Source organism: Martes martes (assembly GCF_963455335.1).
Source record: "Martes martes genome assembly, chromosome: 2".
Lineage (NCBI taxonomy): Eukaryota > Metazoa > Chordata > Mammalia > Carnivora > Mustelidae > Martes > Martes martes.
In genome coordinates, this window is record NC_137889.1 from 55,665,696 (window position 1) to 55,693,048 (window position 27,353).

General features: G+C 51.6%; 2 protein-coding genes across 3 annotated transcripts in view; one reads left to right on the forward strand and one right to left on the reverse strand.

Moving 5' to 3' along the window:
* Nucleotides 1-3,721: 3,721 nt before the first annotated feature.
* CTSB (cathepsin B) lies at nt 3,722-22,946 on the forward strand. Its single transcript, XM_080796144.1, has 10 exons — nt 3,722-3,863; nt 15,483-15,633; nt 16,551-16,636; nt 17,597-17,711; nt 18,382-18,500; nt 19,353-19,438; nt 19,709-19,852; nt 20,385-20,501; nt 21,428-21,556; nt 21,991-22,946. The coding sequence occupies exons 2-10, from the start codon at nt 15,508-15,510 to the stop codon at nt 22,086-22,088; spliced, it is 1,020 nt and encodes a 339-aa protein (XP_080652270.1). The 5' UTR covers nt 3,722-3,863; nt 15,483-15,507; the 3' UTR covers nt 22,089-22,946.
* Nucleotides 22,947-26,232: 3,286 nt separating this feature from the next.
* FDFT1 (farnesyl-diphosphate farnesyltransferase 1) overlaps nt 26,233-27,353 on the reverse strand; it is a 33,217-nt gene continuing 32,096 nt past the window's right edge. For both annotated transcript variants that reach the window (XM_080796143.1, XM_080796142.1), the window contains one exon: nt 26,233-27,174. In XM_080796143.1, the coding sequence (XP_080652269.1) occupies nt 26,953-27,174 (222 nt within the window). In that variant the 3' untranslated portion in view covers nt 26,233-26,952. The remainder of the gene's footprint in view (nt 27,175-27,353) is intronic.

Genomic DNA, 27,353 nt, shown 5'->3' on the forward strand with positions numbered 1-27,353 from the left:
AGGTTTCAGTGCTGGTTTCTTTCACTTAGCATAAATGTTTTCAAAGTTTATCCATGTTGGAACATGCCCAAGTATTTCATTCCTTTTTATGAATGAAAAATGTTCCATTGCATGGATGTATGACGTTTTGTTCATCAGTGGGTGGACATTGGGTTTTTCCATCTTTTTGATGAAGGATAATTGGCAGGCAGGGACAAACATCTCTCCCCTTAAAAGGATTTTTACACCCACCCTGGAGGGAACCCTCCACCATTTTCTACCGGATAGATAGATAGATGACAAAAGCCTGACTGGACGACAGGTGCAGGGAGAATAAATCAGATTGAAATGGCCCTCCCACAAGCCCATAAAAACCCCTAGACTCAAAGAAGGTGGTGGCAACCCTCTCAGGTCCCCTCCCGCTCTGGGAACTTCCTGATAGGGCTCAATAAACCTTGTTTTGCTGCCCACCACTCTGGTCTAACTTCTTCATGCTTCAAAGTGGCGTGACCAAGAACTGCGGGCACTGAAGGAGAAGTAAATCCTGTAACAGTTGATGATCCTGTGAACGCTGCAATGAGCATCTCAGTACAAGTTTTTGTGAAGACAGAGGTTTTCATCTCTTTTGAGTATATACCCAGGCCTCTTTTCCAGAAGCTCAGCAGGCAAATGGCTTCAGCATATACAGGCCCAGGTCCTTCCGTAAGCTCTGAGGGGTATTCCCTGAGCCCTGACCTCAGACCTGGCAGGTTAAGCTGAAATTCTACTCAACCTTCAAGGCCCACTTCATGCACAGGACACATTCACTCAGTAAATGTTTATTCGTTCTATACAAGGTGCCACGCTCTCTGCTACATGCTGGGGATGTGGAAATAACAGCGTAGCATTTGAAAGCAAAATTCAGCCAAGTTAATGTGAAGATCTAATGAGCTTTATTAAGCAATTTATGAATTGACTAGCATCCCATATCTGGCAAATAAGGGGAACTCTGAGGAGTTGTACAAAATGGAAGGTTTTAATGGGAGAGAGGTTGGGGCCAAAAGTTACTAGCCAAAGAAGGGACTTGTCCGGTGAGGTTCCCTTCCCTTAGCCAGAAAGGCAGAGGGTCATGCCATTTTCCTTGGGGAGTGGGGGGATGGAAAGGACCCATGTGACGGATTACCTCATTGATGCTGACCAGAAATTCTGGATTCATTCGCTTAAAATTCCATTCTTGGGAAGACAGAAACTGCAGGTAAGTCTTGGTTTGCTGTCCTGGGGGCAAGTGACTCTGAGGAAAAGAGGGTATAGGCAGGGAAAGATAGGAGGCCCATGACTCCCTGACTAGGCTCACACAGGGGGCTACGTGACCAGGCTCACAGAAATCCCAAATAGGCTCACAGAAACCCCAGATGTGGAGAAGTGCTGAGGTGGGCAAAACCAGAGATAAGGGAACAAATCAGACCACCTGGCCTTGAATGTCAGGGAGTTTTGGGGGGTTTTTTTGGGTTTTGTTTTGTTTTGTTTTGTTTTGGGGAGCTATACTGTAATCTCAGAAAATGACCAGACCTCAAAGAAGTGAGCCATTAAGGGTGTTATCATTAGTCCTTGCTCAAACGAAGCCGGCATAAGAATTTCAAGGCTACAAGCTTCCTGTCAATTCTCAATAAAAGACTGCCAGTAAAAGCGCCCAGTGGCATCCCATTTGGGACCCCTGTCACTGTAGAGAGATTTTTTTTCTTTCCTTTCTGCTATCTCCTTCATTTAATAAACTTTCACTTCACTTCACCCTTTTGGGTCCACAAGATTCATTCTTTAACTCTGCGAGACAAGTACCCCCACAATCCTATAACAACTCTTCCCTGGGCCTGTGGCTTTCTTTTTAACTATCGGCAAAAATGCTTGTCCTCATGGAGTTTAAGATCCAGTGAGGGCATTGAGGAGAATAAACAAGTCAGTTATACAGTGTGTTCCTGTCTCCATGAAGCAGTCCTAGATGTAGCAGGAAGGGTTGAATTCTACTCAAATAGTATTTATTTCTTTTATTTCAAAAACATGACTTCTCACTCTCCAATAGCACTCATTCAAAATTTCATAAAAAGGAGATAAATGTAAAGTACTCAGCCCTCCTGTTATGATGAGGAGATTTTGACCATGGTCCTCTGTGTGTCTTCCCCACTGGGGTTTCCTTTTATGAGCACCATTACGGGGTCTGTAAATGACTGACACCATGTAGGAGATGAAATGTCAAAACACTGATTTGCAGTCTAGAGTCCACGGTTCTCAGCATACGACTGGGTGAGCTTGCAGCTGGGACCATCGTGACCTGCAGCCTTCTTCCCCACTTGCGAGCTCCTCAGCTAACCCACTCAGTTGAGGGTTTAGTAACCATGGGCAGATTCTGAGACTTCCTTGCTTCCACTCCTTTCTTTAATTGGGACCAAACAGGTATAAGTACATGTGTCTAGCTAGCGCTCTGATGCGCCCTGGCAGGCACAGGGACTGTGTAACAGCTAGCTGCAAGATGCATCAGATAGCAGCCTGTAATAGGGGAAACAAAGGCAGAAGGAAATGTAGAAAAAAATTAAATGTCCTTATAGCCTGCAGCCCATATTGACAAATACTTGAGATCCGCAGACTATAACATTCCTCCAGGAAGCTCCCAACCATCTTAATGCTTTGCTAGAGGGGAAAAACCACCTTCACTTGGCAATAGCAAGGCCTCCAGGACCTTGTGAGTCTTCTTTAGCCTATAGAAGTCCTTTGGGAACTTCCCTTTTCTTTACTTCCCCCAACCCCAAAGCATATTGTCAGTTGCAACTAAAAACACTGGGGCAGCAGTTCTTTCTGCCCATGGGTCTTGTCCCCCTGCTTTAATAAAATAATTTCTTTGCACTAAAGACTTACCTAAAACTCCTTTTTAGCTGGAGCACTACTCAAAAAATACATCACCTGGAACCTCTTGGAATCCACCAGACCTACAGCTTTCTTATTACCAGGAGCACCTGGATAAAATCCTAGACTTTCCTGAGCCTCTCGAATAAAACTGGGATCATACCTAGGTTGCAAAGTTGTCAGAAGGATCGGAAACCTGCGGATGCATCAAGGTCTTGAGCCACGCCACCATCTCCATCAGCCTCCCTAGCCACTCTCCGAATAAACTCCAGGGAAAATAGTGTACTTGCTGTGCGTGCCCCCTTTAGGACAGGTCTGGCACACCTCTTCCAAAGAGATTTCTGCCCCTAAGGCCCTTCTCTATAGACATCCTGACGCAGGTCCTGAAATTCATACCCATTTATTATTACAAAACTGGAGGACCTTATAGGCATGCTCTCAGAATATCAACGCTAAAGGAGCCTGTTCAGGGTCTTCTGGGAGACCTGCTATCATGATACCCCCAGCTCAGTGGTTTCCGAATGAACGAAATAAGGGACAGTCATCCCCTCCTCCAAGAAGGGATCCATCCGGCTTTGAATGGCTGCTTTCAGGCGGCGGCGGCCCCTGGGGAATTTGTCCCGGCTGGATGGAAGCCCTTAGGGCCACCTTCATCTCCCCTCCGCTTCTGGCCCCCATCGGTAAGGCAGGCCGCCGACAGGGCTGGGAGCCCCTCTTCCCGGGGCCGGGAGCCCACCCCCAGCGACGCAGAGGCGGGCGCAGAGTCCGTAGCGGAGGCGGCGTTGGGGGGGGGTGGAGGGCGGAGGGTGGAGGGCGGAGGGCTGGGGGCCGGCCCCGGGCTAGCAGCAGTCACGTGGCGAGTCAGCCGGGCGCGCAGGGCGGGGCTGGGCGCGGTAAATAGGCGCCGGGGCAGGCTCCGGGAAGCTACGGCGGCTGCTCGGGCACCGGTGGTGGCGGCTGCTCCTGCGCGCTCGCGGGCTGCAGGCCCAGGCTCTCTGCTGCGGGGCTCGGTGAGTGCGGACGGGCGGTCCGAGCGCGGCGCGGCCGCGGTGGAAGTGACCTTGGAGGCGGACGGGCAGGCCGGGGCCCCTCTGCGCCCCCAGCCAGTCCCAGGCGCGGGGGGGCGAGACGGCGGGGGACCCTCGGGCTGCCCCAGCGGGGCGGGCAGGGGTGGCAGCTCGCACGCTCCTAAAAGTCGTTGGGGAGAGAAAAGCCAAAAAACAACCCCAGGCGGGCAGCCCGGCACCACCCCGACTCTGACCAGAAAGCAGGCGCCCGCCGGCCCCCTCTCCTAGGGCTGTGTTCTCCACCCCAGGTGGGCTCAGCCCGACCCCCAAGGTCCGCGGGTCTCCGGGATCGGGCCTGGGAAGCAGCGGGGGAGGAGCTGGGGAGTGTGCGGGGGAGCTCCGGGGGAGGAGCTTGCGGGGAGCGCTTGGCTTGGATCCTGGTGATTTTCGCGTGGAATCCAGCTCCCAGCCCCCTGTGAGCTTCGGGGCCTCAGTTTCCTCAGGAAATTGCTGAAATAGTGCCTCCCTACAGGTGTTTTCTTATTCCAAAGGGTTTGCTTGGGCAACTTTCTACACAGAACCACATGCACAATTCTGGGGGCCCCGGGAAATAGAAACCAGAAAACTGGAACCTGGAACTGGGTGGAGTAGGGTGGAGGCCCCAGGATGAGTTAAACCCGCTGATGGGAGGACAAATTTAAGCAGAGGGGTTAGGAGACTAGGTAAAGGGCTTGGGAGTCCCAGTCGCTCTCTCCCTGGGAGGCTGGGTTGGAAGGAGAAGATGCCACTCCCTACCTCTCGAGTGTCCTGGAAGGGAGACAGTGCCTTCCATAGGCCCAGGACTGTTTGGGAGAAGGGAAAGCAGGGCAGTCTCTGGGGCACCACCTCTTCCCTCGGTTGAGGACCCTGGAGTGCTGGGAGAGGCAGCATCTGGGTAGCAGTGAGGGGTGAGGTGTGGGGGCTCAACAGGCCACCCAGGTAGATGTGAATTGCATTTGCCTTAGTGGGCCTAGGTCATTCTCTTTCCCTGGCACTGAGTAAGCCAACAGGCTGTGCAAGGATAAGGACACTAACCCAGGCCCCACATCCTCTGCCAGTCCCTCACACCCAGTGGTTCAAATGGAGATCTGGCCTCTTTAGTTTGCTTAGAAAAACTGATCTTCGGGTGCTTCCACTAGACACAAATGCAGCTGGAATGCATTCATCCCCTTGAATCTGTAGATTCAGAATGATAAGGTGAATAGGTTTAGAAGGGTGTCTGGTTGGGTAAGGGCTGCTTTTCTTCCATAACATCCTTAAATAATGGAGAATTGTTTCGGTGTTTTGTTTTATTTTGTTTTTAAGTAGGCTCGGTGCCCACTGTGGAGTTTGAACTCACAACCGTGAGATCAAGAGTCACATGCTCTACTGACTGACCAGCCAGGCACCCTGAGAATTGTTTCCTGTTGGCACTGGTGATGGTGATTAGAGCCCTTGAACTTTATAGAGAAAGGGGCTGAGCTGCACCCCCTCCCCCATACACACACCCACACCCTGTGTGACTTTCCCAGAGAGAGAGTTGAAGGTACCCTGGAGAAAGCTTCTGCTCAAATCTTTTTGGGCATCTGTCCCAGAGCTGGGGTATTGCCATTCGGCGGTGGAAAGGTGTAGATCCCTTATCTGGGGGCTCCACAAGCCAGCCCAGCCCTGGCTCTAGTAACTCCCTTGCTGTTGGGTCAGGGCATCTCTGTTTCTGGACTGGTCGGGTGGGTGGTGAGGGTGGAAGCTCTTTGGCCCCATGAACCTGTCCACGTGCTGCTGATTCAGTGGCTTGAATTGAGGCCTTTCTCTGAGGCTGGTTGGTTTGTTCCTCAATTATAGGATCTGGGCGTGGGGGTAGGAAGTTGAGCACATTTTAGGAGTAAGAGATATTTTGTATTCCTGTTGGGCAGTTGGATTGGGAAGCAAGGGAGAGCACATTCAGGGGAGTTGTGGGGCGTCTGCTGGGTGATTTTCTTAAATGTCTTACGGAGTTGTGGTTGTGTGGAATTTCCCTGTCCTTGGGAGGATAGGACTAGCCTATTTCCGAGTAAGGGCTCATGGTGTCTGCTGCCTGTTTTAGATAGTTTGACATAAGGAAAATGTGAAAGATGGTAAGAACTGGGAATTTTTCTAGATCAAGAAGGAAGGAAATCAGGCACTTTTCATATGGTTCAGCCTCATGTGCAGAGAGGTAGTGGGGGTGACAAGTTGATGCATGTAGTTGGGCACATGCAGGTGTATATTGTACTCAGTGGATGTTGGGAGGCAGTCAGCAGTGTCTACACCTGGTCTTGTGTCCTTCATCACCTCTTGGTTTAAGCTCCGAGCACACTTCCGGAAGTTGCCTGAGGTTGGGTGGGCAGTAAGTCCTGGGTCTTTCCGTGGCTGTTCATGTTCATATCCCACCAAGGGATCAAATGCCCGTATATATTTAGACTTAACCTGTCTCATTTTTACCCTCCAGCCTCATCCCCACCCCCCTCCCGCCATCTGGGGCTCACACAGCTCAGGCTTCTGTGGGGTTCCCAGGAAGTACATTTCCTCTTTGACACAGCTCCTCCTGGCCAGAGGCCGGTTCTGGCTTGTTTGCTCTGCAAGCCTCATGACCACTCCAGAGCCTGCTTCTGGTCTTCCTGAGGGACAGGTAGCTCCTATCTTATCTCTTTGTAATTCTTTTGCACATTTTGGGGGGTGCTTTTATTACTTTGTATCAGTCCCTGAACAATTGTTAGTAAAAGTGATGTAACTGTAATTATGCCATCCGTATCCTTTCCCGCTTCTGTTTATGAGGGTTATTCTTGATACATGGAGGTCTAGTGTCTACTGAGGGGCAGGTTGTTTTTACTTTCTCACTGTTCACAGTAGGCAGGGCAGTAAATCCTGGTGTCTCTCTGGCACTCCCAAGAGTTTCTCTAGGGCGAAAGCAGGAGAAGTCCAGTTAACTCCTGGGTCGTAAGATGTGTGCGTCTTCCATTTTGCTGATAGAATGCTGTCCGAGTTTTACCAGTGTGTACTGCCAGCAGTGGGTGAGGGTCCCTTTTCCTCATTTACCACCACCGGGTATTACTAGACTTTAATTTTTACCCACCTGATGGGCTTGAAATGGTGTTGCTCTTTTCATTTCGATGACCAGGAATTCAGATAATTCTTTGCTCTCAGAAATCATTGGTGATTGAGGATTTCTATTTTTGTTGTTGATCGCTGACTGTGTTTGTAGTTTTAATGTGTTTGTTAACAGCTAGAACTCACCGAGCTTTCTTTAGATCCTAACAGGTATCTGGACTTCTGCAATTAGATAACCTTTTCTAATTTTTTTTTTTTTTTAACTTTCAGAATGCTTGTGAGTTTTGGGTAGTGCAGTTTGACTCTTCCATTTTACAGATGAGAACACTGTGGCTCCTGCAAGCTTGTGACATGAGAGAGGTCACTAAAATAATTGTGGTGGAGTTTTAGAGTTTGATCTCTTCATAATTGTCTGTCCCTCCTCAGGTACACTCCTCCGGGCTCGCTCGTGTTGTTTTCTCAGGCACCACTTTCTCTCACCTGTAAAACAAGTTCGATACAAGCCAGAGGTCCTTTTCCAGCATTATTGTTTTTTTGGACTGTGGGATGCCCAGGAAGCTGCCTGCCAGTGTTATCTGTCTCTACCAGGCTCTTAACTCACTTCAGTCTGGTCATCAAGATAACCTAGTCACTAGCAAGGGTGAGGGGAGGAGGATGGGATGGATACCACCAAAATAGTAAACTGATCCAGTCTAAAACACTGAGAACAACCCAGTTATTCCGCCAAGGGACCCAGCAGGGGCTGGGCTTCTCTGTGACCTTCTGACCTGGGCTGGAGTGGGGTGTGCTTACACATACACCAGTCACTCAGCCTCTGGGCTTGCACAAGACCTGGGAAGGTGGTGCCAGCCCAGGCCTGTGGCCACTCCGGGGTTGAGGCATCGTCAGACATCAGCTAGGAGCCATCTTTTCCTCCACTGAGCCCTGTGGGTGCTTGGGAGTGCTTTGTTCTGCTGGTCAAGGTAGCAGAATGAACCATTATTTGAGGACTTATTGCTAAAAGTAGGGTGGTGATGCCTGTGTGGCTCAGTCTGTTGAGCCGCTGCCTTCTGTTCAGGTCCTGGGATCAGGGTTCTGCATCAGGCTCCTTGTTCAGCGGGGAACCTGCTTCTCTCTCTGCCTCTGCCTGCTGCTCCCCCTGCTTGTGCGCGCTCTCTCTCTCTGACAAATAATATTTTAAAAAATAGAAGTAGGGTGATCATAATTTTTCTGAGGGGGGAAAAAGACTAGTCTGGGATGGCACAGCTTGACCAGCCTGTAGGTAGAGCGCTGTGCGCTCCCCGCACCAGTGAGGACACAGCCATTTCCTGGTGGCAGTTAGTTCATCATCGGGGCTGTTTGCTCTAAGCCAGGCTGCATGGAAAGCACTTTGAAAAAGACCATCTCCTTCCATCCCAGCAGCCTTTTGAGGTGCATACATCTTCGTGGGGCCTCGAGAGAGGAACCAGAACCAAGCTGGGGAGGCAGCGTCTTTCTGTTGCTTGCTTTTGTCACTGCCAGTGTCTCCGCCCCCTGAGCCCCCAGCCAGCAGGGAGATGGGATCTAGCCTGCAATCGAATTAGAGCCGCAGTGCTCCTGTGAGCTGGGGAGGCATGGAACACTAATCTCATTTCAATCTCCAAGGGTTTCCGCCAGCTTGTATAAAGTAGTGCTAGGGTCCTTCAGAATCCAGGTGGTATGCCTGTTTTAGAAACCAAGACTTGAGAATGTAATGCCCCCTTTAGCATCTCAGCAAGTCAGTATCTGAGTCCATGAGTAAAGCTTGTGAGCAGAAGCTTCCAGAAGTTTGCCCAAATTCTTTTTTCTCAACAATACAAAGATTTCCACCTGCCCAGGGCCCTCCCGGGGTCCATTGTTTGAAGCCCAAGGTCATAATTTTCTTGTTTGCAGGATGTGGGCTGCTATGGCTGATCTTAAGCAGAGTTCCATTTGTGGGAACTGTAGCCAGATGGTTTCCAGGCACTTTGGGAGAGGAGTTTGACTGGCCTGCCCTGCTCAGCCTGGTGGGAATTAGTCCCTGATTTTGGGACAGATGGTTGGAAAGGTGGGCGGCAGAGGGAGTACCTCCTGTGAGTGACCTAAACTGTTTAGGTGGGTAAGGCAGGTAGGGCTGCCTTTTTTTTTTTTTTTTTTTTTTTTTTTAGATTTTATTTATTAGAGAGTGCACAAGCAGGGGGAGGGGCAAAGAGGAGAAAGCAGACTCCCGCTGGGCAAGAGCCCAAGGCAGGGTTCAGTCCCAGGACCCTGGGATTATGACCTGAGCCAAAGGCAGATGCTTAACCGACTGAGCCCCCCGGGCACCCCCAGCCGGGTCCCTCTCACTGCTTCCCCAGATCCCCCTGGGGCCTGCGGAGCTGTGAGCCACACAGCTTTGGCCCACTGCAGTGGGTGCCCTTTCTGGGTCACACAGTAGTCGCCCGGGGGCATTCAGCTGCAGGGAGTCTGGCTCTAGACCGCAGAGAGCCAGCTGGTGCCTGTTCATCCTCACAGCTCTAAGGAGGCAGATGGTGATGAGGAGCCCTTTTGGTTTTGTTATTTTTAATTTGAGGATTGTAAGCCATGAAGCAGTTAGACACGTTCCATTACGAGCAGAAACAGGAAACATCAAGGCCGTGATTCAGACTCAAAGGCAAGGTCTCCTTTGGTGCGATCCGAGATGAAGGCACTGGTGTCAGCCCCCATGGCGCCGCCCCAGCACGGAGGCGAAGCTGGGCAAGTTGCCGTCGGAGGAAATGAAGAGCTGCCTAGTTTTGATGTGTAGGTGGTGCACCAAAGCAGCCGAAACTTCAGGAACAGCTGCCTTGAATGTGAGAGAGAAAGTTGCAGCCGAGTTCTCTAAATAGGTCCCACTCGATCTTGCCAGCGCTCCTGCCTGTCCACCTGCCCCCTTGTCTGCAGGCACTCTGCTGCTGATCTGCAGGGCATATAGCCTTATTCCATGGGCAGAATTGGGGCCCTCAGCCTGGGGTCTTTTAGAGCCAGCTGTGGAGAAGGTCCCACGGTGCATGAACAGCAGCAGCAGGCAAGGCCGAGCAGAGGAGGGGATGAGAGCCGTGCCAGAGACCCAGTCATCTGTGTCTGTATTGCCCAGAAGATCACGGCTGGGCTTACTTGGAAATTTCACATACCTGTGTCCCGTCTCCTTAGATTTGGGGCAGGTTGAGAATGCAGTCTCCCCGAGGGCTCTACAGCCTCAAAAGGATGCTTTGGTAAAAATCAAGCTCGGGTTGCAGCTCAAACTGTTGTCATGTCCTTGGAGAGTATCAGGACCAAAGCCTGCAACTCAGCATTGGCTCCTCTCCTCCATCCATTCCGTCTTCTTCCAGAGCCCCAAGGTCCACCGAGTCCCGGGAATGGCTTCAAAGTCGTCTGGGGAATGATTATGCTGTAAGGGGGGTTCATATGATCTGCTGGCCACAGGCCCCTTTCGCACGTGACAACATTCTACAGAACTTCAGTGGCATGTGCTTCCATAGAAACCGTCGGGTGCTGTAGGGGTCTGGAAAGGGAAGAAGTGCCAGAGCCTGTTTTTTCATAGCCAGAGACTGGCTTGGCAAAGGGCCAGAGGGGTGTGGTGGCACCCCAGGTCCCCCCAGGAAGGCCAGCTGCCTGAGGTTTGGAGGGACCATCTGCCCACAGTTGTTCCCTCTGCCCGTCCACGCCCTGCAAGCGAGTCTGGTGACTTCCAACTGTTCTTACCCAGTTTGGGCCCCTCTTTTCTCACAGAATAAGGACTTTCTGTTCATTCTGTCCTGTAATTCAAAACAAAACAAAACCACAAAACTGACAAAAGGGAAGTATTTGCCCCAAAGAGGGGAAGCGAAAGCTGGTTCTGTTTCAAGCGCAGGCCATAGGACCGACCCATGGCCGGCTTGTTGAGAGCACAGCTCACATTAGCCAGCCGCTGTAGCTGGTCCACTGTACATGATTCTGTAGATGCAGAAAGATGCCGGGCACTCCCTGGGGTGGTCACCACTGCTCCTGGGACATCTGCGTCTGTCCCTTCTAGCAGGAGAAATCTGACTTCACAGTCTTCGGGCTCAGCAGTCTCCTGGCCTCTAGAAAAGGAAGCCCAGTTGGAGGTTAATTGAGGTTAGAACCTCATTTTTAATTCAGACTGTGATGTAAAGGTACTCTGGGCACGCCTGGAGTGAATGGGAGTTACCTGGCACAGGCTAGAAGTGGGGATGCAGGGGGCAGGGAGGGAAGAAAGGAGGGTGGCTGGTGGGACCTGGGAGTTGAGGGTGCCCAAGGGAGCAGCCCTTTGCTGCTTTCCTGCTATAGAGCAGGTGCCATCATGGCACTCTTGACTTCCACCTGGTAAAAAGAAGGGTCATGAGCCCCCTTTTACAGCTGAGGCTCAGTGCAGGTTGGTACTCAAGGGTGCACAGTAAGGGAAAGATCTGAACCCAGGTCTCCTGACTCCAAGCCCAGTGCTCATCCTGGCCATGGGCCACAGCAGCCTATTCACTACTTGAACCCGAATCCAGACTTTCTCCCAAAGCCACCGCCCTGTGCCTGGGGTGCTCAGTGCTAGTGGGACTTGGAGTCAGGGGTTCAAGCTGAGCTCCTGACCTCCAAGCTAATGGCTCTGCAGTTGGCTGGGGTCCCTGGTTCTCCCTGATGCAGGGTTAAGATGGGGAGAATGACGTTGACAGGAAGTATGGAGGAGGACCTGTGGAACCGAGAGAAGGAGGGCAAGTGCATGAAAGTCTCGCTTGCGGGGGCCTCGCGGCCTTGGGAGTTGACTTGGCTATGGCCATGGCACAGCCCTCGGCACAGAAACAGACAACTGTCTGGGAAATGGGTGGTGCCTCTTTGTTCTCTGCCATGAGAAAAAAACAGAGAAAGCTTGTTTCAAGTCCAAGTTACCATGGAATTGCTCCCCTTCCCCACTTGCTCGTGACTTAACATCTCAGGAGATGGCAGAGCCCCCAGGGATCACTGTGGGATGCCCCTCTGTGACCTGTGGGGAGTATTTCCCTGTGGCTGCCTCGGCACCCTGCCACATTCCCGGACCCCTGATGGGTCACGGTGGAAGCCGGGGAGGGCAGCCCTCCCGGCTGTGATTTGAATGGGCTTATCATCCAGGCCTGGCCCTGCTGGCGTGGGTCTGATTGCCCGTGTGCCTGGAGCCCACACTCCAGTGTTCGTTCATGAGGTTCTCCTGTCGTGGGGAAATGTGAAGGTGCCGAGCGAGTATAAGTCAGAGGGTATCAGGATAAAGGAAGGGAACACGACTGCTTTGCTGCTTTGCTCAGAAGATGTTATGAGAGAGACCTCTGCTCTGTTGCTCCTTCCGAGGTGTGAGGACACGGCAAGACATTCACCTGCCATGAGAGAGGCCATGTGGGTCCCTGATATGGTCATGGGAGCGCCAGCCTCCCTGTAAGGCACTGAAAACGAGTAGGTTAAGTGTTTTGAGCAGAAAGTCACTAGGAGAAGGCCTCACTGTTGACTAGGAGTCAGTTGGAAGTACATTTGGGGGCTCAGGTTTTTGGGTAGTCCTAGCTGCTTTTCTTCCTAAAAGAGCCAAATTTTGAATATAGAATGTTCATTTAATTTTTTTAAAAGGATAGTGAAAAATAAGTCTGCCCGCCACACATACTACTTTAATACTTTTTTGATGTTTTACATGTGGTAACGGTAAGAGGTACGTATGTTGCTTCCTGGGCTCACACGCTTACCATGACTCATCTGCTACTTGCTTTTTTCCACTTACGCGTGTGTTGGGCATATTTTACTTTATCAGGACAATATGATTCACTTCACCTAGTTCATTCTTAATGGCTGCTTTGTCTTCTGTTAATCATTTACTGTAACTTAACAGTTATTCTTTTATTAGACACCTGCTTTGTTTCTTGTCTTTCATTATACAGAGAATATTCAGTAAACATCTGTATGCCTGTTCTGTATCTTCGAATTTGAGGCCAGTAGGGTTAATTTCTAAATATCAAATTGCTGAGTCAGAGGGCGTGCAGATTGCAAAAGTAATAGAAATGTCCTGGCCATCGTCTCCGTGATTGGGCCTACCTCCGGGGTTCAGCAACCCTGCGTCGCTGCGTCCCATATCTGACCCTGCCAGGGACCGGCCAGCTGCCCAGCCTTTGCAAGCCCTTTATTTTATCTGTACTTCCCTGTGCTTACGTACTTTTGATATCTGATGGCTATTTGTCGTTTTTTTTTTTTTTTAAAGATTTTATTTATTCATGAGAGATGGAGAGAGGCAGCCCACTGAGCAGGGAGCCTCATGTGGGGTTCAAACCCAGGACCCCGGGATCATGACCTGGGCCAAAGGCAGACACTTAACAAACTGAGCCACCCAGGTGCCCTGTACTACTTTTTCTGTAATTTAATTGTGTGTCCTTTTGCCATTTCTCTATTCTGTTTTTATTCGGATTGTTAAGCACCTTTTGCATATTAAGGAAATGAAGCTCTAAGCACATGGAAGTACTGTTTTGTCAGTGTGCCACTTTTTATCTTGTTTTGTTTTTCTCCTAGAAAGAGAGGCTTTATTTTCAGTATTCAAGCTCTGTCTCTTTAAGGTTCTTTTTGTCGATCATAGGTGTTTCTCATTTGGATAGTACAGTTTTTAAAGTGCATTTACTTCCTTCATGTGTTTTTATTCAAGATCTTTGTTCCGCATACCACTTGTGTGTGAGAAATCAGGTGTAAACATTTGGCCTTCCTATGTTTTCCGCAGTGCAGAGCCAGTGGTGTGGGCACATGCCCTGAGACAGGCCTTTCGTCTCCCACCGGTGCCACGAACCCTAAGCTTCTGAATGGTTTTGTTGATCGGACTGTTCCGGGCCAGTGTCAGGCAGGGTTGCATACATTCTCCACTACCCCAGGGGCCAGGCAGGCGTCTCTTCCTGCTCTTTTCCAGAGCTGTTTGCTGTTGTCACACCTCTGTCCTTTGGGATGAGTTATTGCTTAAGCAGCCGTCAAGTTTAAATCTTGCCTTGACTATAATTCACTGTGGGAGGCAGCAGGCCCAGCTGTGACCTGGAAGGAGGTGGGTCCTTCTGGAAGCCCCTGAGGTTAGGGACAGGAAACCCTTCCCCTTCCAGTCCCCGAAACTACTGCCCGCCCCTGCGCCCCCCCCCCCACATGGGTCTCCCACAAGGCCTGGCAGAGGGGTGAGGGGGAAGGACAGACTGTGGCACCCGGAACATTCCTTGCTTTCCTTAGAGCTGCTTGCCTAAGAGCGTGATTCAGAGGTGGAGCCAGTCTCCTGACTTGCCGGCCAGTCTAAGGACTGTGGTTATAATGTGATGGGTTCCCTTCCTGGAAGGACTGTCTTTGAAACAGAGCCCTTGGCTGACTGGAAAAACCAGAGAAAGTCCCAGACCTGTGCCACTGGCCAGACTAGCTCTCCCTCCCTGGTGCTGTTGGGCTTCATCAGCCTGTTTTTGCTTGTTTCCCTGTTTATGCTTGTTTTATATCCCAAATGTAGCTTGTGAAATAGATTTCATTTTGCATTTTTCTAATCTTAGTGGTTCTCCCCTTGGGACCTAATCACCTAAGAATGTTCACTCTCTCAGAGCACTAGCCTGGAAAAGGCTTGAACCCAGTTTGACAAACCCAGTGAGAGGCAGTTTGGCACTAGCAGGGAGGGCCCCGAACTCCTCTTAGCCTGGAGATATGGGTCTGTTGACGGGTTTCGGATGTAGTCCTCAGTACTGCCTGTGGCCTTGGCCTTGGGTTATGAGGAACAGCAGGGCCGGGCTGGCCCCAGGCCCACAGCTCCCCAGACAGCCGCACATCAGTGAACAGCCCTGTCTCAGAGCATGAATCCGGCTTGAGATCGGCTCAGGGGACTCCAGGAGACCCAGGCAGCACGCTGGTTACCAGGCCACAGCCGCAGAGGGGCCTTCCTGCCCCCAGCTCACTCTCTCCCTGCTCCCCGGCATCTGGAGAAGCGCACACAGCCCGTCTCCGCCCCCCTGGGCGGCTATGACAGAATTCTACAGATGGGGTGACTGCTCAGCAGAAATTTGTTTCTCATTTGGGGACACTGTGGGAGTGTGAGGTCAGGGTGCTGGCATGGTCAGGTGAGGGTGCTTTTCCAGATAACCCCCTTCCTGCTGTGTGCTCCTGGCGCAGAGGGCGAGAGGGAGCTCTCTGGGGTCTCTTGTGAGAACTCTAGTCCCATCCTCATGAGAATCACCCTCAACAGCCCCATCTCCGAGTCCCATCATGTTGGGGTTAGGATTTCAACATGAGTTTGGGTGGGGGTTGGGGTGGACGCACATTCAGTCCACAGCAGGGCCCTTTGTGCTACGGGCATATATGGAGACTGTGGTGAGACAGGGCCTGGGAGCTCATGGGCGCTGTTGGTCTTTGAGGGCTCTCGGCCCCCACCCCCGGGCTTCACAGAGAAGGACGCTGAGGAACAGAAGGGGGCACATGGTGGAGCCAGGAGAACACGGGGCTTTCGACTCCTGGGTTGTGTCTGGCCCCAGAGCCCTGCTGCCTGAGATGGCCCCCTTGTGTACGTTACGCACTTGGAGCATCCTGATGTCTTGTCTTTTCTAGGTGAATTGAAGATCTAGCTTCCAAAATGTGGCAGCTCTTGGCCACCCTTAGCTGCCTGGTGGTGCTGACCGGTGCCCAGAGAAGGCCGCCTTTCCAGCCGCTGTCGGATGAGCTGGTCCACTATGTTAACAAACGGAACACTACGTGGAAGGTGAGCTGTGGGGGCCGCTTCTGTGCGCGCCCCTCCCCCGGGGGTTCAGTTGATGCATTCTGCCTCCCAGGGGTGGTGGCTGCAGCTGCAGCCGTGGGATGGTCTGTCCCAGAGTCGGTCTGATTGAGAGTCATGGCCACTCCAGACCATGCTAACCTCCCTGCTCCTTCCCTCCACCCCCCTGCCCCGTGCTGTGTGCGTGTGCACGGGGGATAAACGAACTTTGGAAGTGCTCACAGCAGGGAAGACCCCGGACGCCCCTGTCCCCCAGTCCTGGTAGTTGTTAAGGCCCATCAGGCGGCTCCCTGCTTCTGCCCAGCCCTGAGGCGAGGGCCTACAGGAATGAAGAATGAGCCATGTTCAGGGCTATAGAGGGTCTCTCTGGACCTCAGCAAGTGTAGCAGATCCGAGAAGATACCCAGTGGTCTGGGAGCTGCGTGCCCCCTGGGTGGCTCCCTTGGGGCAGGGCCTCACTTGCTGTGCAGGATGCCTGTCCCAGGCTGTCCACGCAGCTGTAACAGAATACCACTGATTGGGTGGTTCATAAATAGAAGTGCATTGCTTGCGTTCTGGAGGCTGGAAGTCCAGTTTCAGGGTGCCAGCATGGCTGGGTTCTAGGGGAGTGTCTCACTTAGTGGGCGGGGCAAGCCAGCTCTCACAGCTCCTGTTAGGGTACTAACCCCATTCACCAAGTCTCCAGCTTTGTGACCTAATCACCTCCCAAAGGCCCCACCTGTAGGTACCATCACCTTGAGGTTTAGGTTTCAACATGAATTTGGGGAGACACATTTCTTTTGCAGTCCCCCAACCCCCTTGCTCTCCTGAGCTGGACGGGACCCCTGGCCCTGTTAGGCCTTCATGCACCCCACCCCTGCACACTTCCTCTGTTGACTGCTGTGGCTGGGACTCTCCTGCAGGCTGGACACAACTTCCACAATGTGGACCGGAGCTACCTGAAGAAGTTGTGTGGTACCTTCCTGGGTGGGCCGAAGCCACCCCAGAGGTAAGTGCCTGCTACCTGGGGATGGATATGCTGCCGCACCTGCCCCACTGCCCTAGGAACAGCAGGGGTTGGTTTGGGACTACGGGAAAGAGGGAGTAAGAACGCTTCCTTGGCATGTGGAGGTCTCCCTTCCCTCGGAGCTGCGAGACTGCCTGACAGGGCTCAGTCCCCAGTGCCGTGTTTCCTACTGTGCTTCTCCACATGTCTCAGAGCCCAGTGGGCCCGCCCCCAGGTCTGCCCTGTATGACCTGGTGGATCCAGTCTTCAGGAATTGAAGGAGAATCTGAGAAAAGCTATCTGATCTGCCATCAGTGTTCCATTTTTTCTAGAGAACTCTGTAATGGGCATTTTCAAGTAGATACTACTCTTGTAGGAAGCATTAGAAATACCTAACAATGTGGATGGAATAGTTACGGGACATCACACAATGGCGAAGATGCTAAAAATGTTGTGGGGAGGGGCGCCTGGGTGGCTCAGTGGGTTAAAGCCTCTGCCTTCGGCTCGGGTCATGATCCTAGGGTCCTGGGATCGAGCCCCGCATCGGGCTCTCTGCTTGGCATAGAGCCTGCTTCCTCCTCCCTCTCTCTCTGCCTGCCTTTCTGCCTGCTTGTGATCTCTGTCTGTCAAATAAATAAAATAAAATAAAAAAAAAAAATGTTGTGGGGACCCTGGGCAGACCCAAGGTGGTAGTGAGGGAAGTAAGAAACACAATTATGTAGATCTTGTGGCCAAACTCCTGAAAAATATCCCATAAATAAGACTAGCAAGAAACACAGGGAACAAGATGTGCTAAATGGTAGAGTTCCTGGTTTGGTTGTATAAAGTTCCCAGGAGACATGCCCACAGATGTCACCTTTGGCTTCCTCGTGCCTTCCCTCCCAGGTGGCAGGGGCTAGTGTCTGTAGGGATGGGGGAGAGTTGTAAGATGCGAGTTTGTCACGGAGGCCTTCCTTTATCTAGACTTTGGTTTGCTGAGAACATGATTCTGCCTGAAAGCTTCGATGCCCGGGAGCAGTGGCCTAACTGCCCGACCATCAAAGAGATCCGAGACCAGGGCTCCTGTGGGTCCTGCTGGGTGAGGCCCTGCTGGCTGGGAGGGGCCCAAGCCATGGGGGTGGGGGGCAGGTGTCAGAGCAGATCACCAGGTGACTAGGCAAGTTATAGAAACTTATTGCATGTCCGTTTCCATCGACATACAAATCATGACGATCCCTGTGGTCATGAGTTACTGCAAAGATGAGGTGGAAGAATGGGTGGCCCATGTGTGGGTGGGAAAGCTGTTCTTACTTCTCTGACACACTGTTCCAAGGCCATCAGCAAATACCAGCCGTTTGGAGCCCTGCTCTGCTCCATGAAGTACCCCTCTGTATCAGTGAGCTGTCTTAATTTTGTTTCAAACTGTGGTAAAGTGCACATGGTGTACATTGAACCATCTGTTTTCTGTCTCTTACCGACCAGTTGAGCTGCCTCCTGTTGGTAAAATCATACAGTCATCGTCCCCTGTATGAGCTGCTTTATGTTAACAAAAACCACGTCTTAGAAGGGAACTGAGTGCGCAGGTAGAGATTTGGGGCAGATTGGTCTCCCGCTTTAGAGGCAAACTTGAGTGCCAGGACCCTCACTGATGCTGGGGGAGACTAGCCACCCGGAAGGTCTGCGGGGTCCACTGTGGTCCTCCGACGTGGTGCCTGGCAGAGCCCACGGCCCAGGACTGCGGCTTACCCGGGCGGGGCTCGTTCCTGCAGGCGTTTGGGGCCGTGGAAGCCATTTCAGACCGAATCTGCATCCGCACCAATGGGCACGTCAGCGTGGAGGTGTCTGCCGAGGACATGCTCACCTGCTGTGGCGACCAGTGTGGGGACGGGTGAGTCAGCCCGGCCCCTCCCACCGTGGGAGTCCCCAGGCTGAGGCCTCCCTGAGGGCAGGAGTGGTATTCCAGGTCCTATAACGGCCCTTTGCTGGGATAGCTTGGCGACCCGGGGAGTCTGGAAGCAGGCCCCGGTGGGACTGCTGCCTTCCAGGAGCTGCCTACAGCCAGGCTGATGCCGCCCGGGATATGGGTGGTGCGGTCCAGGCACAACAAACATGGGCTCAGGATATGTGGGGACATTTCTGATCTCCAGCCTGCTTGTTTTCCTTGTTGCCTTTCCTTGATCATGGAATGTAATAACCTTGGCGCCTGGTTTCTGTAGTGAGGAATGATGGGCCCCCAGCTTGGTTGCAGAAACGAAATTCCCACCGTGGGTGCCTGTCTTTCTGCCGACTCTGGCCTTGGTTTTACAGCCGTGGTTCTCAGATATGACTGTGGATTAGAAATACCTGAGAGTGAAATAAGTGTCCAGGCCTCCTCTCCTTCCAGTTAACCCAGTCCCCGGCATTAGCATTTCCTGTATTAAAACACCAGGGAATTGCAGTGTGCTGACTAAGAATCCGTGTGACAGCCTAGTTCAGGGTAGACATGAACACGAGGGTCCTTCTGTCTCTTTGAGGATGGTGGTGGGCAGGCCAAGGAGCTGGGGAGATTTCCCTGGAAGAAGTGACTCTCCCAGGGTGGGTGAAGTGGGCTTGGTTGGGACCCAGGAGAACTTTTAGGCCAGCTGCTGAAGGCATTGGTGGATCGGTAAAGGACCCTGGAATCTTAGGCAGCAGGCAGTGTGGTTTGGGAACAGCTTAGAAGTTCTCGCACAGTGAATTTAATAAGTGGCTCTTTCCTTAGCTGTAATGGGGGCTTTCCTGCTGAAGCTTGGAACTTCTGGACAAAAAAAGGCTTGGTTTCCGGTGGCCTCTATGACTCGCATGTCGGTGAGTGTCTGCCATCAGCCCATATCTGGCCGATGGATTTTCTAAGCCTTGAGTAAGAATGGTCTCTGCTTGCATTATAAAGTAAGGATTGAGAGTTGAGGTCGGGAGGTGGAAAACTCCAGTAGGAATCGGAGGCAGTTCCCTCCAGGGCAGAATTCGCAGGTGTCGGTGCTGCACGTCTGACCCCTGTTACCATTGCTGCAGTTTTGCCCTCAAGGGGCTTCTGAAGAGACTCTCAGCTGATCCTTCCTTTCTGCTGGGCCCCCGCAGGCTGCAGACCCTACTCCATCCCTCCCTGTGAGCACCACGTGAATGGCTCCCGGCCCCCATGCACAGGGGAGGGGGATACCCCCAAGTGCAGCAAGATCTGCGAGCCAGGCTACACCCCATCCTACAAAGAAGACAAGCACTATGGTAAGGTGGGGCCCGCGCTGCCCAGCACCCCGGGGCCAGGGACCCGCTGACACCCTTCCTGAGCCAGAGGAAGGGAGAGGCCAGGGCGGTTGACTCTTGGAGCCAGGAACACAGGAGGAAGGATAGGTCATGACCTTGTCAGAGGGAGCAGCACACTGTGTTTTCTGCCTGTCTCCATGCCGAATCCAGCCCCAGGATCTCTGTTGTGTCAGTCACAGACCCTTAGGGTTGGAGGGACCCCTCGTTTTACAGGGGAGTGATCTGGCCTAGAACCTTCAGGGCACTGCTCTGTCCTTCTCCCGGGGTCTCATGCTCACTGCCCCTCCCACTGCAGAGCTGTGCTCTCCCACATCTCCCCTTCAGGGTCTGGGGCCATCGTTCATTCCTCCCCAGGGAAGCCTTCCATGACCCCTGGTCTGGGTGAGACCCAAAATGCAGGCTTCACCTGGAGGCTCCCCATAAGTCAGTGAGGAGCTGACGATGGCACCGCGGGGGGCATGCCTCACACCCACTCGGCCGGTTCATTTGCCAGGATGCAGTTCCTACAGCGTGTCCAGTAGCGAGAAGGAGATCATGGCGGAGATCTACAAGAACGGCCCGGTAGAGGCGGCCTTCTCCGTGTATTCTGACTTCCTGATGTACAAGTCTGGTGCGTGTTGGCCCCCCTGATGGCAGCGGGGGCAGGGGAGGTGTGGGTTCCAGGGAACCAACAGGACTAGATCAGGGAGGAAGACCTCGAATTGTGCTGGCGAAGTCCCAGAAGTCCCAAACCACGCTCTGCGTGGACGGGGGAACAGGAAGCACCTGGCTTTGCGTGAGGCTGTGGGAATTCACCCTGGAGATCCTGACACCCCTGGCCTGAGGGCTGCCTTAGAAACCCCCCTTCTCTGGCAGTGTCTGTGGCTGGCCCTGCTGTCTCCATTCTGCCTGCTCAAATATTTCAGCGTTATCCACAGTTAGGGAACACCATTGGATAAAGGGAGATAATTCTGGAAGACGAGATTATAAAGCTAGCTGTTTTTAACAGTCGTCCCTCCCTATAATTTAAAGGGGTGCATTTCCAATTTGACAGAGGGATTCACCAGTGTGGGGATCGCCTGCTGCACAGGCCCCGTGAGCTTTCTCTGTCAGCACCGGCTGCCACCACCCTGGCCTCCCTCTCACTTCACCTCTGTAGAGTGCTTCCCAGGACAGAACCTTAAAACTTAAGTTACAGAACCCTTTTGACAAATGAATCCTCACGTGGAGTCCTAGCATGTAGAACAGGTAACTGGAATTGAATGGTAACATTAAATTTACTGCTTAAATTAAAATTTATAGCTTCAGTTTTCAAGGCAAGCAATGAGCACATTTTGTTGGACTCCACTTTACTCAACATATTTGGGCATTGGGCTTTCAAAAACCTATTGAAATCATTGCCCCATGTCGTGCGGGCCGCTGGAGCCTTCTGAGAGAACATCAGGGCACTCTCTAACCTTGTTTGGGAGGGCGTGGTGGGCCAGCCGGGTTGGAGGGGTGCTCTGCGAAGTGGGGCAGCAGCCTGGTCTCTGCCTGAACGGGCTGTCCTTTTCTCAGGCGTGTACCAGCACGTCACTGGAGAAATGATGGGAGGCCACGCTGTCCGCATCCTGGGCTGGGGAGTGGAGAATGGCACACCCTACTGGCTGGTGGGCAACTCCTGGAACACGGACTGGGGCGACAATGGTGAGTGGCGGCTCCCTGCCTGCTCACAGGGTCTGTGGGCCAGGATGGGGTGGTCATCTTGTCCTGCTCTGCTCCAAACACTGGGCCTGGGGCTCAGCAGTGACCTCCCAGGGGTTCCCTTGCCATGAGGGCAGACGCTGATCCTGAGAAGGGGTGGTAGGGGTCAGGCCATGGCTTTGAGGCGCTTGTCCCTTACAGTTCCCCCATGCCTGGGATGCAGTGCTTGCTTATGTGGGGTCACATGGAAGTGGGGTCCAGAGCTGGGCTGCTGGGCGAACAGAACAGGTCGGGAGAGCACCTTGGGGCTAGTTTGGTGACTCCTTTGGGGCTAGGCTGGTGTCTCTTGCTCCTGGGTCTTCCTGGAGTAAGTCTGAGTATGTTGGCAAGGCTCGTAACTCAGCACACTTTTAAAGCATATCCTTTTTGCTTTCCAGGCTTCTTTAAAATCCTCAGAGGACAGGATCATTGTGGAATTGAATCAGAAATTGTAGCTGGTATTCCATGCACTGACCAGTACTGGAAAAAGATCTAATCTGCTGTGGGATTAGTTCTGCCAGCCCTGGGGCACTATTTCCCTAAACATAGCCAGTTGGGCTGGTGAGGAGATGGAGGGTAGGAATGTCTTTTATTCTTTTGAGTTCAGATATGATACAAGAGGTTTTAGACAGGGCCTGAGGGATTGGGCCAAACCTCGTGTCTACTGTCAGAGCCGTCTTCCAAGGAGACACATCCAAGGCCTGGCTACCTCCCACCCCGTTGGGTGGACTGCAGTCCCCGTGCACACCTAGACCATGTGAGCCTCCACCTCAAGCGAAGTGAGTCCTTCCCCCCCTAGACTAGTGCTGCGCATAGTGCCTGCTGCCCCTGCGTCCTCCCCGGCCGCACTCACCAAGAAGCCAGACCAAGACCCAGAGGTCTGTTAGGCGTTCCAGAGGAATGGAAAATGGAGTCCCTAACAAGACCAGTCCCCCACCAGCGGTGGTACTTCTAAGCAAGTAGCTCGCTAGCTGTGGGCTAGGTTGAAAAGAAAACCAGTGGGCCAGCCCTGGGAAAAAGCCATTCTCCCAGGGCACCTGCATCTCACGAGCTTTGCGGTGCTGCTGCAAAGACCCTCTGGTCTTGTCCTTGGCATGATTCCTTTTTAAATAAACATTTTATTTTATGTGCACCTCAGCTGATCATGTGAATGAAAGAGGAACAGCTGGGAGAGCTGTCCTCGCTTCACAGACTGTCCTTCCAACACCACCGGCTGGGCGTGAGCTGACTGGCCTCCCAGCCTAATAGTGACACTCATTTGGGAGAAACCAGCTTTAACTATAAAAATCACTGCTTCACTGTTAATTCAATCAGGAAAGGAATGACTGTGCCAATTAAACGTTTTCTCCCTTAACGTGAAGTCTGTGTTCTGGTGGGATGCCGCGGTCCGTCCGTCCTTACCCCGCAGATTCCTGTCTTCCTGGATCCGGGTGTCCTTGAAACTCAAATCAGGGAACTCCTACCTCAAACCATGGTTTCTCTCTTCGTCGTTCCCTGTCACTTTCATCAGCCCTGCTCTATAATTCATCCCTTAAACTGTCTCAAGCCCCAATGATTTGTGCCCCTGCTTAATTTCAAGAGCTAAGAACATAGTTGTAGTCCGTTTTGTACCAGCCCCAAGCCAGCAGTAACCCATGTGGGGACTCACACAAGCGTGGCGTGTGGGTGATGCCAGAAGCCAGCTGTCCTAGTGGAGGGCCAGGTTGCCCTGGGCCCTGCCGATGTTGGGATGGGGTGGAAGCAGAGCCTGTGTGCCCTGTTCTGAGTTCCCCTGTCTCTGGGTTCTGTTGCTGGTTAAGAATCCCAAGCAGTGAAGTATACTAGTGTTTGAGGGAACAGGAAACTAGAAGAAATTACTCCCATCCCACTGGGACGTCAGTACCTAACTTCTTTCCCAGCTGAGGGCCGGACTAGTTTGGAAGTATGGGATGTTTGACTTCTGATTGAAATTAGAAGTTAGGGATCAGAAACTGCCTCATCAGCTAGGCTCTTAAATACCTGGTGAATATGGAAGGGAAAATTTATGAAAGCCGGACTCAAATGAAAAACTTAAAAGTGAAACCTAGCATAATACAAAGGCCAAAAGCCACAACTTTGCAATCACTTTATTCTTAAATTTCCAACTGGAAGACATTCATAACCTCAGTGTAGTTGACAAATTCAACCTGCGCCCTAACAGTTGGATGGCCCCATGTCCACCCTGCGCTCAGCCAGGAAGCCAGGGGACATGGACCACGAGGACCCAGGTGAACCACAGGGCGTCTGCACGCCTGGCTTAGGAGCCTTTGTTAGAAAACAAAACCAGCAATGTTTGTTTGGGATTGGGATCAATGTCAATACTTAAATAAACCTCAAATTACCTCATTGACCACCCTGTCACCTCAGTTCATCAAGTACGCTTTTCTCAGGTGCCTTTCAGAACGAGGTATTCAGTCAAGGGAAGGCACCGGGCCTTTTTGTTCATTACCCAGAAGAGGGTGTGGGTGTAGTTTAGACTTCGAAGCTTGGGCACATAGTTGCTTTTCCACTCTGAAAATGTGTCAGATAGCTACGCTTCAGACCAAAAGCAGGGCCGACACCTAGCACCTTGGAATGCGGAATTTGGGCCAGAGCTCTGAATCTGCCCTTGCAATTTAACAAGACTCCTGCTGGTTCACGTGTTCATTAAAGTTTGAGAAGTAAGGCCTTAGAGCAATGGTTCTCAAACTGGGCTCCTGACCAGCATTTGTATCACGTGAGAACTTGTTAAAAACGCCAGTTTCGGGGTTTGAGATACAAACGGTCCTAGCAATCTGGGACCTTCAGGTAGTTTGGATGCTTAAGTTGGAGAACCATGGCTTTAGAGCTTTGCTTCCCAAACTGCTAAGATTAATTAACAAATGGCTAGCCTCCTCTCCTCCCCCAACACACACGTGCGTGCCAGCCCCAGAGAAATGGTTCAGACAGAATGGGGCTTCCAAGTAATTGCTCCAAGCACTTCCCCAAACGGAGATGGGTGTGCATGTGTGCAGGTCTATCTGGAGCTCTAGAAGCTCCCAAAATGTGCAAAGCGGGCTGCTGCTCCTGTCCGTTGTGACGGAGTTTTTAAATTTAGAGCCCTGATTTCAGATGCGTCAGATACTCTGAGGAAAAGCTAAAATATTCCTCTGTAAGTAAAAATCAAGTAGACTGGAAGCCAGAGACAAAATGTATCTGATTGATTCAAGTGTGGAGCGGAGGGTGGGGTTGCCAGATTCAACAAAAACAAAGGATGCTCAGTCTGATTTGAATTTCAGATCAAATAATTTTTTAGTAGAAATACATCCTGTGCAATAATTTTGCAACATAATTATACTAAAAAAAACAAAAAACAAAACAAAAAACTAGGGCATCAAATTCTAGTTGAACTGGTCACCCTGTATTTTACCCAGCAATTTTAATAGAGAACTCTAGAAGGAAAATGATCTTCCAAAGCACCCAGGAGTGGGCACAAGAGCTAAGACTTTGCACAAGTCAGTGATAGTAAAAGTCACATAACGCTATAGCTGGGAGGGGCCTAGATCTTCTAAACCATACAGAAGCTTAGGAAGTCCCACAGGTCATCACTGAGCCGGGAAAGAAACCTTCCAGTAAAACCACCTCAGACCATGACTCACCAGGTTGTCCTCTGTCCTACACAGGCTGTAGAGAACTCATCCATCATTTCTACACACATTTCTAACCACCTACCTTGGAATCTCAAACCAAGTTCTGATGCTTAAATTGCTAGGAGCCCAGCTCAGAGCTGTACTCCGTGTCGCAAGTGCCTGGCTTCAGCATGGTGACAAGTTTGTCCAGGACTGTGCCTCAAGTGAACCAGTTCACTGCAGGTGCCGTGTACTGAAACTAAGCCACTGTGTCTGGTGGCAGCGAAGGACACGGAGGAAATCGGTGTATGTGTATAATCACGGGAGGCCAGCATTCCTGCCGCGGAAAACTGCCAGCTTCAATGATTAAACTACCACACACAATGGACTGCAGAAGAGCAGGCTACATACACCGAGAGCATGAATGGCTTCTAGAAAGTACTTTCATGCCCCACACCAGTGATTCCTCAGCTTGAGGGGCTTTTCCAAACACCCTTCGAAGGGACCATGTCCTCCCCGGCCCAGGCCGAGATTCGCAGTAAGTCACTGGAGGAGGGTGCCTCACGCCCCCTTGGCTTGTGTGGGGATAAAGGCAGACGGCAATGCTAGAAGAGTGAGGCTAAATGCCCTTCGGCTTTCCAGCCCATCACCTGAAAACACATCTTGCCTATCTCGAGGCCTCCATGTAGAAACTGGTGATTTTTAAAAAAAAGAAACAAAAGACAAAAAACCCACAAAACCCCTGGATATGGTTAAGATTTCTGCATGCAGCTAGAAGAGTTGGCCAAAGTTGAGAGCAGGCCAGCAGAGGGAGTGCAGGTGACAAGCTGGCAGAGGCGGCGAGGCTGCTGTGTGCTCACTTCCAGCAGGCACAGCGTGCAGGGCCCAGGCAGTTGGATCCTTTTTCCTGGTCCTGTTCTGGCTGGCTCTGTGGGGGCCACAGATGGCTATCTGTCCCTCCATCACTAACTCCATTCTTGTGTTCCTATTTGCCACGTGCACCCAGGCTTTCAAATGAGCTGCCCTCAACAAATGCAAAGTAATTCAGTTGTTTATTACAAACACATCTTGAGATATGATGTCTTCTTAAAAAGTCAGCCTTAACTGGAGGCCAGTCTTCTACAATGGGGCCCAAAGCAATCCTGCAGTTTCTTTCTGAAAGCTAACCTCCTTTTAAACCAGGAAGCGATTCCAGAACCCCCAGCAGTCAGTCCTTAGCCTTCGTGGGCAGAAGACAGTCTGCATTCTTAGGAAACCTGGGGCCGTTGCCTAGACCCACAAGCATGGACGTCTACTACATTCAAATCAACTGAAGGAAACAAAATGAGAAAAATGGGAACCCAACTGAGAAAATTCACTTCACTTTGTACAAGGACATGTATTCCAAGGTTGCTTCAAATTAAATACATTTAATTATAATTCTAGCTAGGATTCACACTAGATAAGATCTCTCAGCAGCCCCATAGGCCACCACGTCCCCTGACCTGCAGTGAGGGGCCCTCTGCTGCCGGCCACGGTGTGTAGACGGGAGCACGGCGCACAAGGGCCTGCTTGCTGAGGGTGAGGTAGCCTTCCCTTTTATTCTTAGCTTCTTGACTGCACGTCACAGTTCCTAAAAGTCCCAAGTCCACAGAGTTCCTTCAGGGATTGAAGCAGGAGGGGAAAAAGGGGGGAGAGGGGGTACCAATATCCTTTTTCTTGAAGAAAAGGCCAATCCATTTCATGGTGAACTTGAGCTTCCAGACTAAGACCCAATCAGTGTTCTCCAGTCTGCACATAGTCTTCTGTGACCTGGGACAGCGTGCTCAGGTACTGCCAGCTCAGGGCAGCCAACAGCATGACAAATGACAGGTAAAGAGGGGAGTAGTGACTTCGGGAGATCAGCTGACAATTAGGAAGATTCTGGGTTCTGATGGTAGAGATGATCTGCCTGGTTTTACCAGAAGATGGGTCTGAGCTGGGGATTCTATGATAAATCTGCCAAAGAAAGGAGAAAATTATAAGTGCCACTTCGTGAGTCCTAGGAACTTTATAAACACCTTCTGTATTTACTTCTTACAATAACCCTACACAGGGAGGTTTTATGTCCCTCTTACCAATGAGCAAACAGGCTCAGAGAACACGGAAGGAATAACACAAAGTCACTCCACTAATAA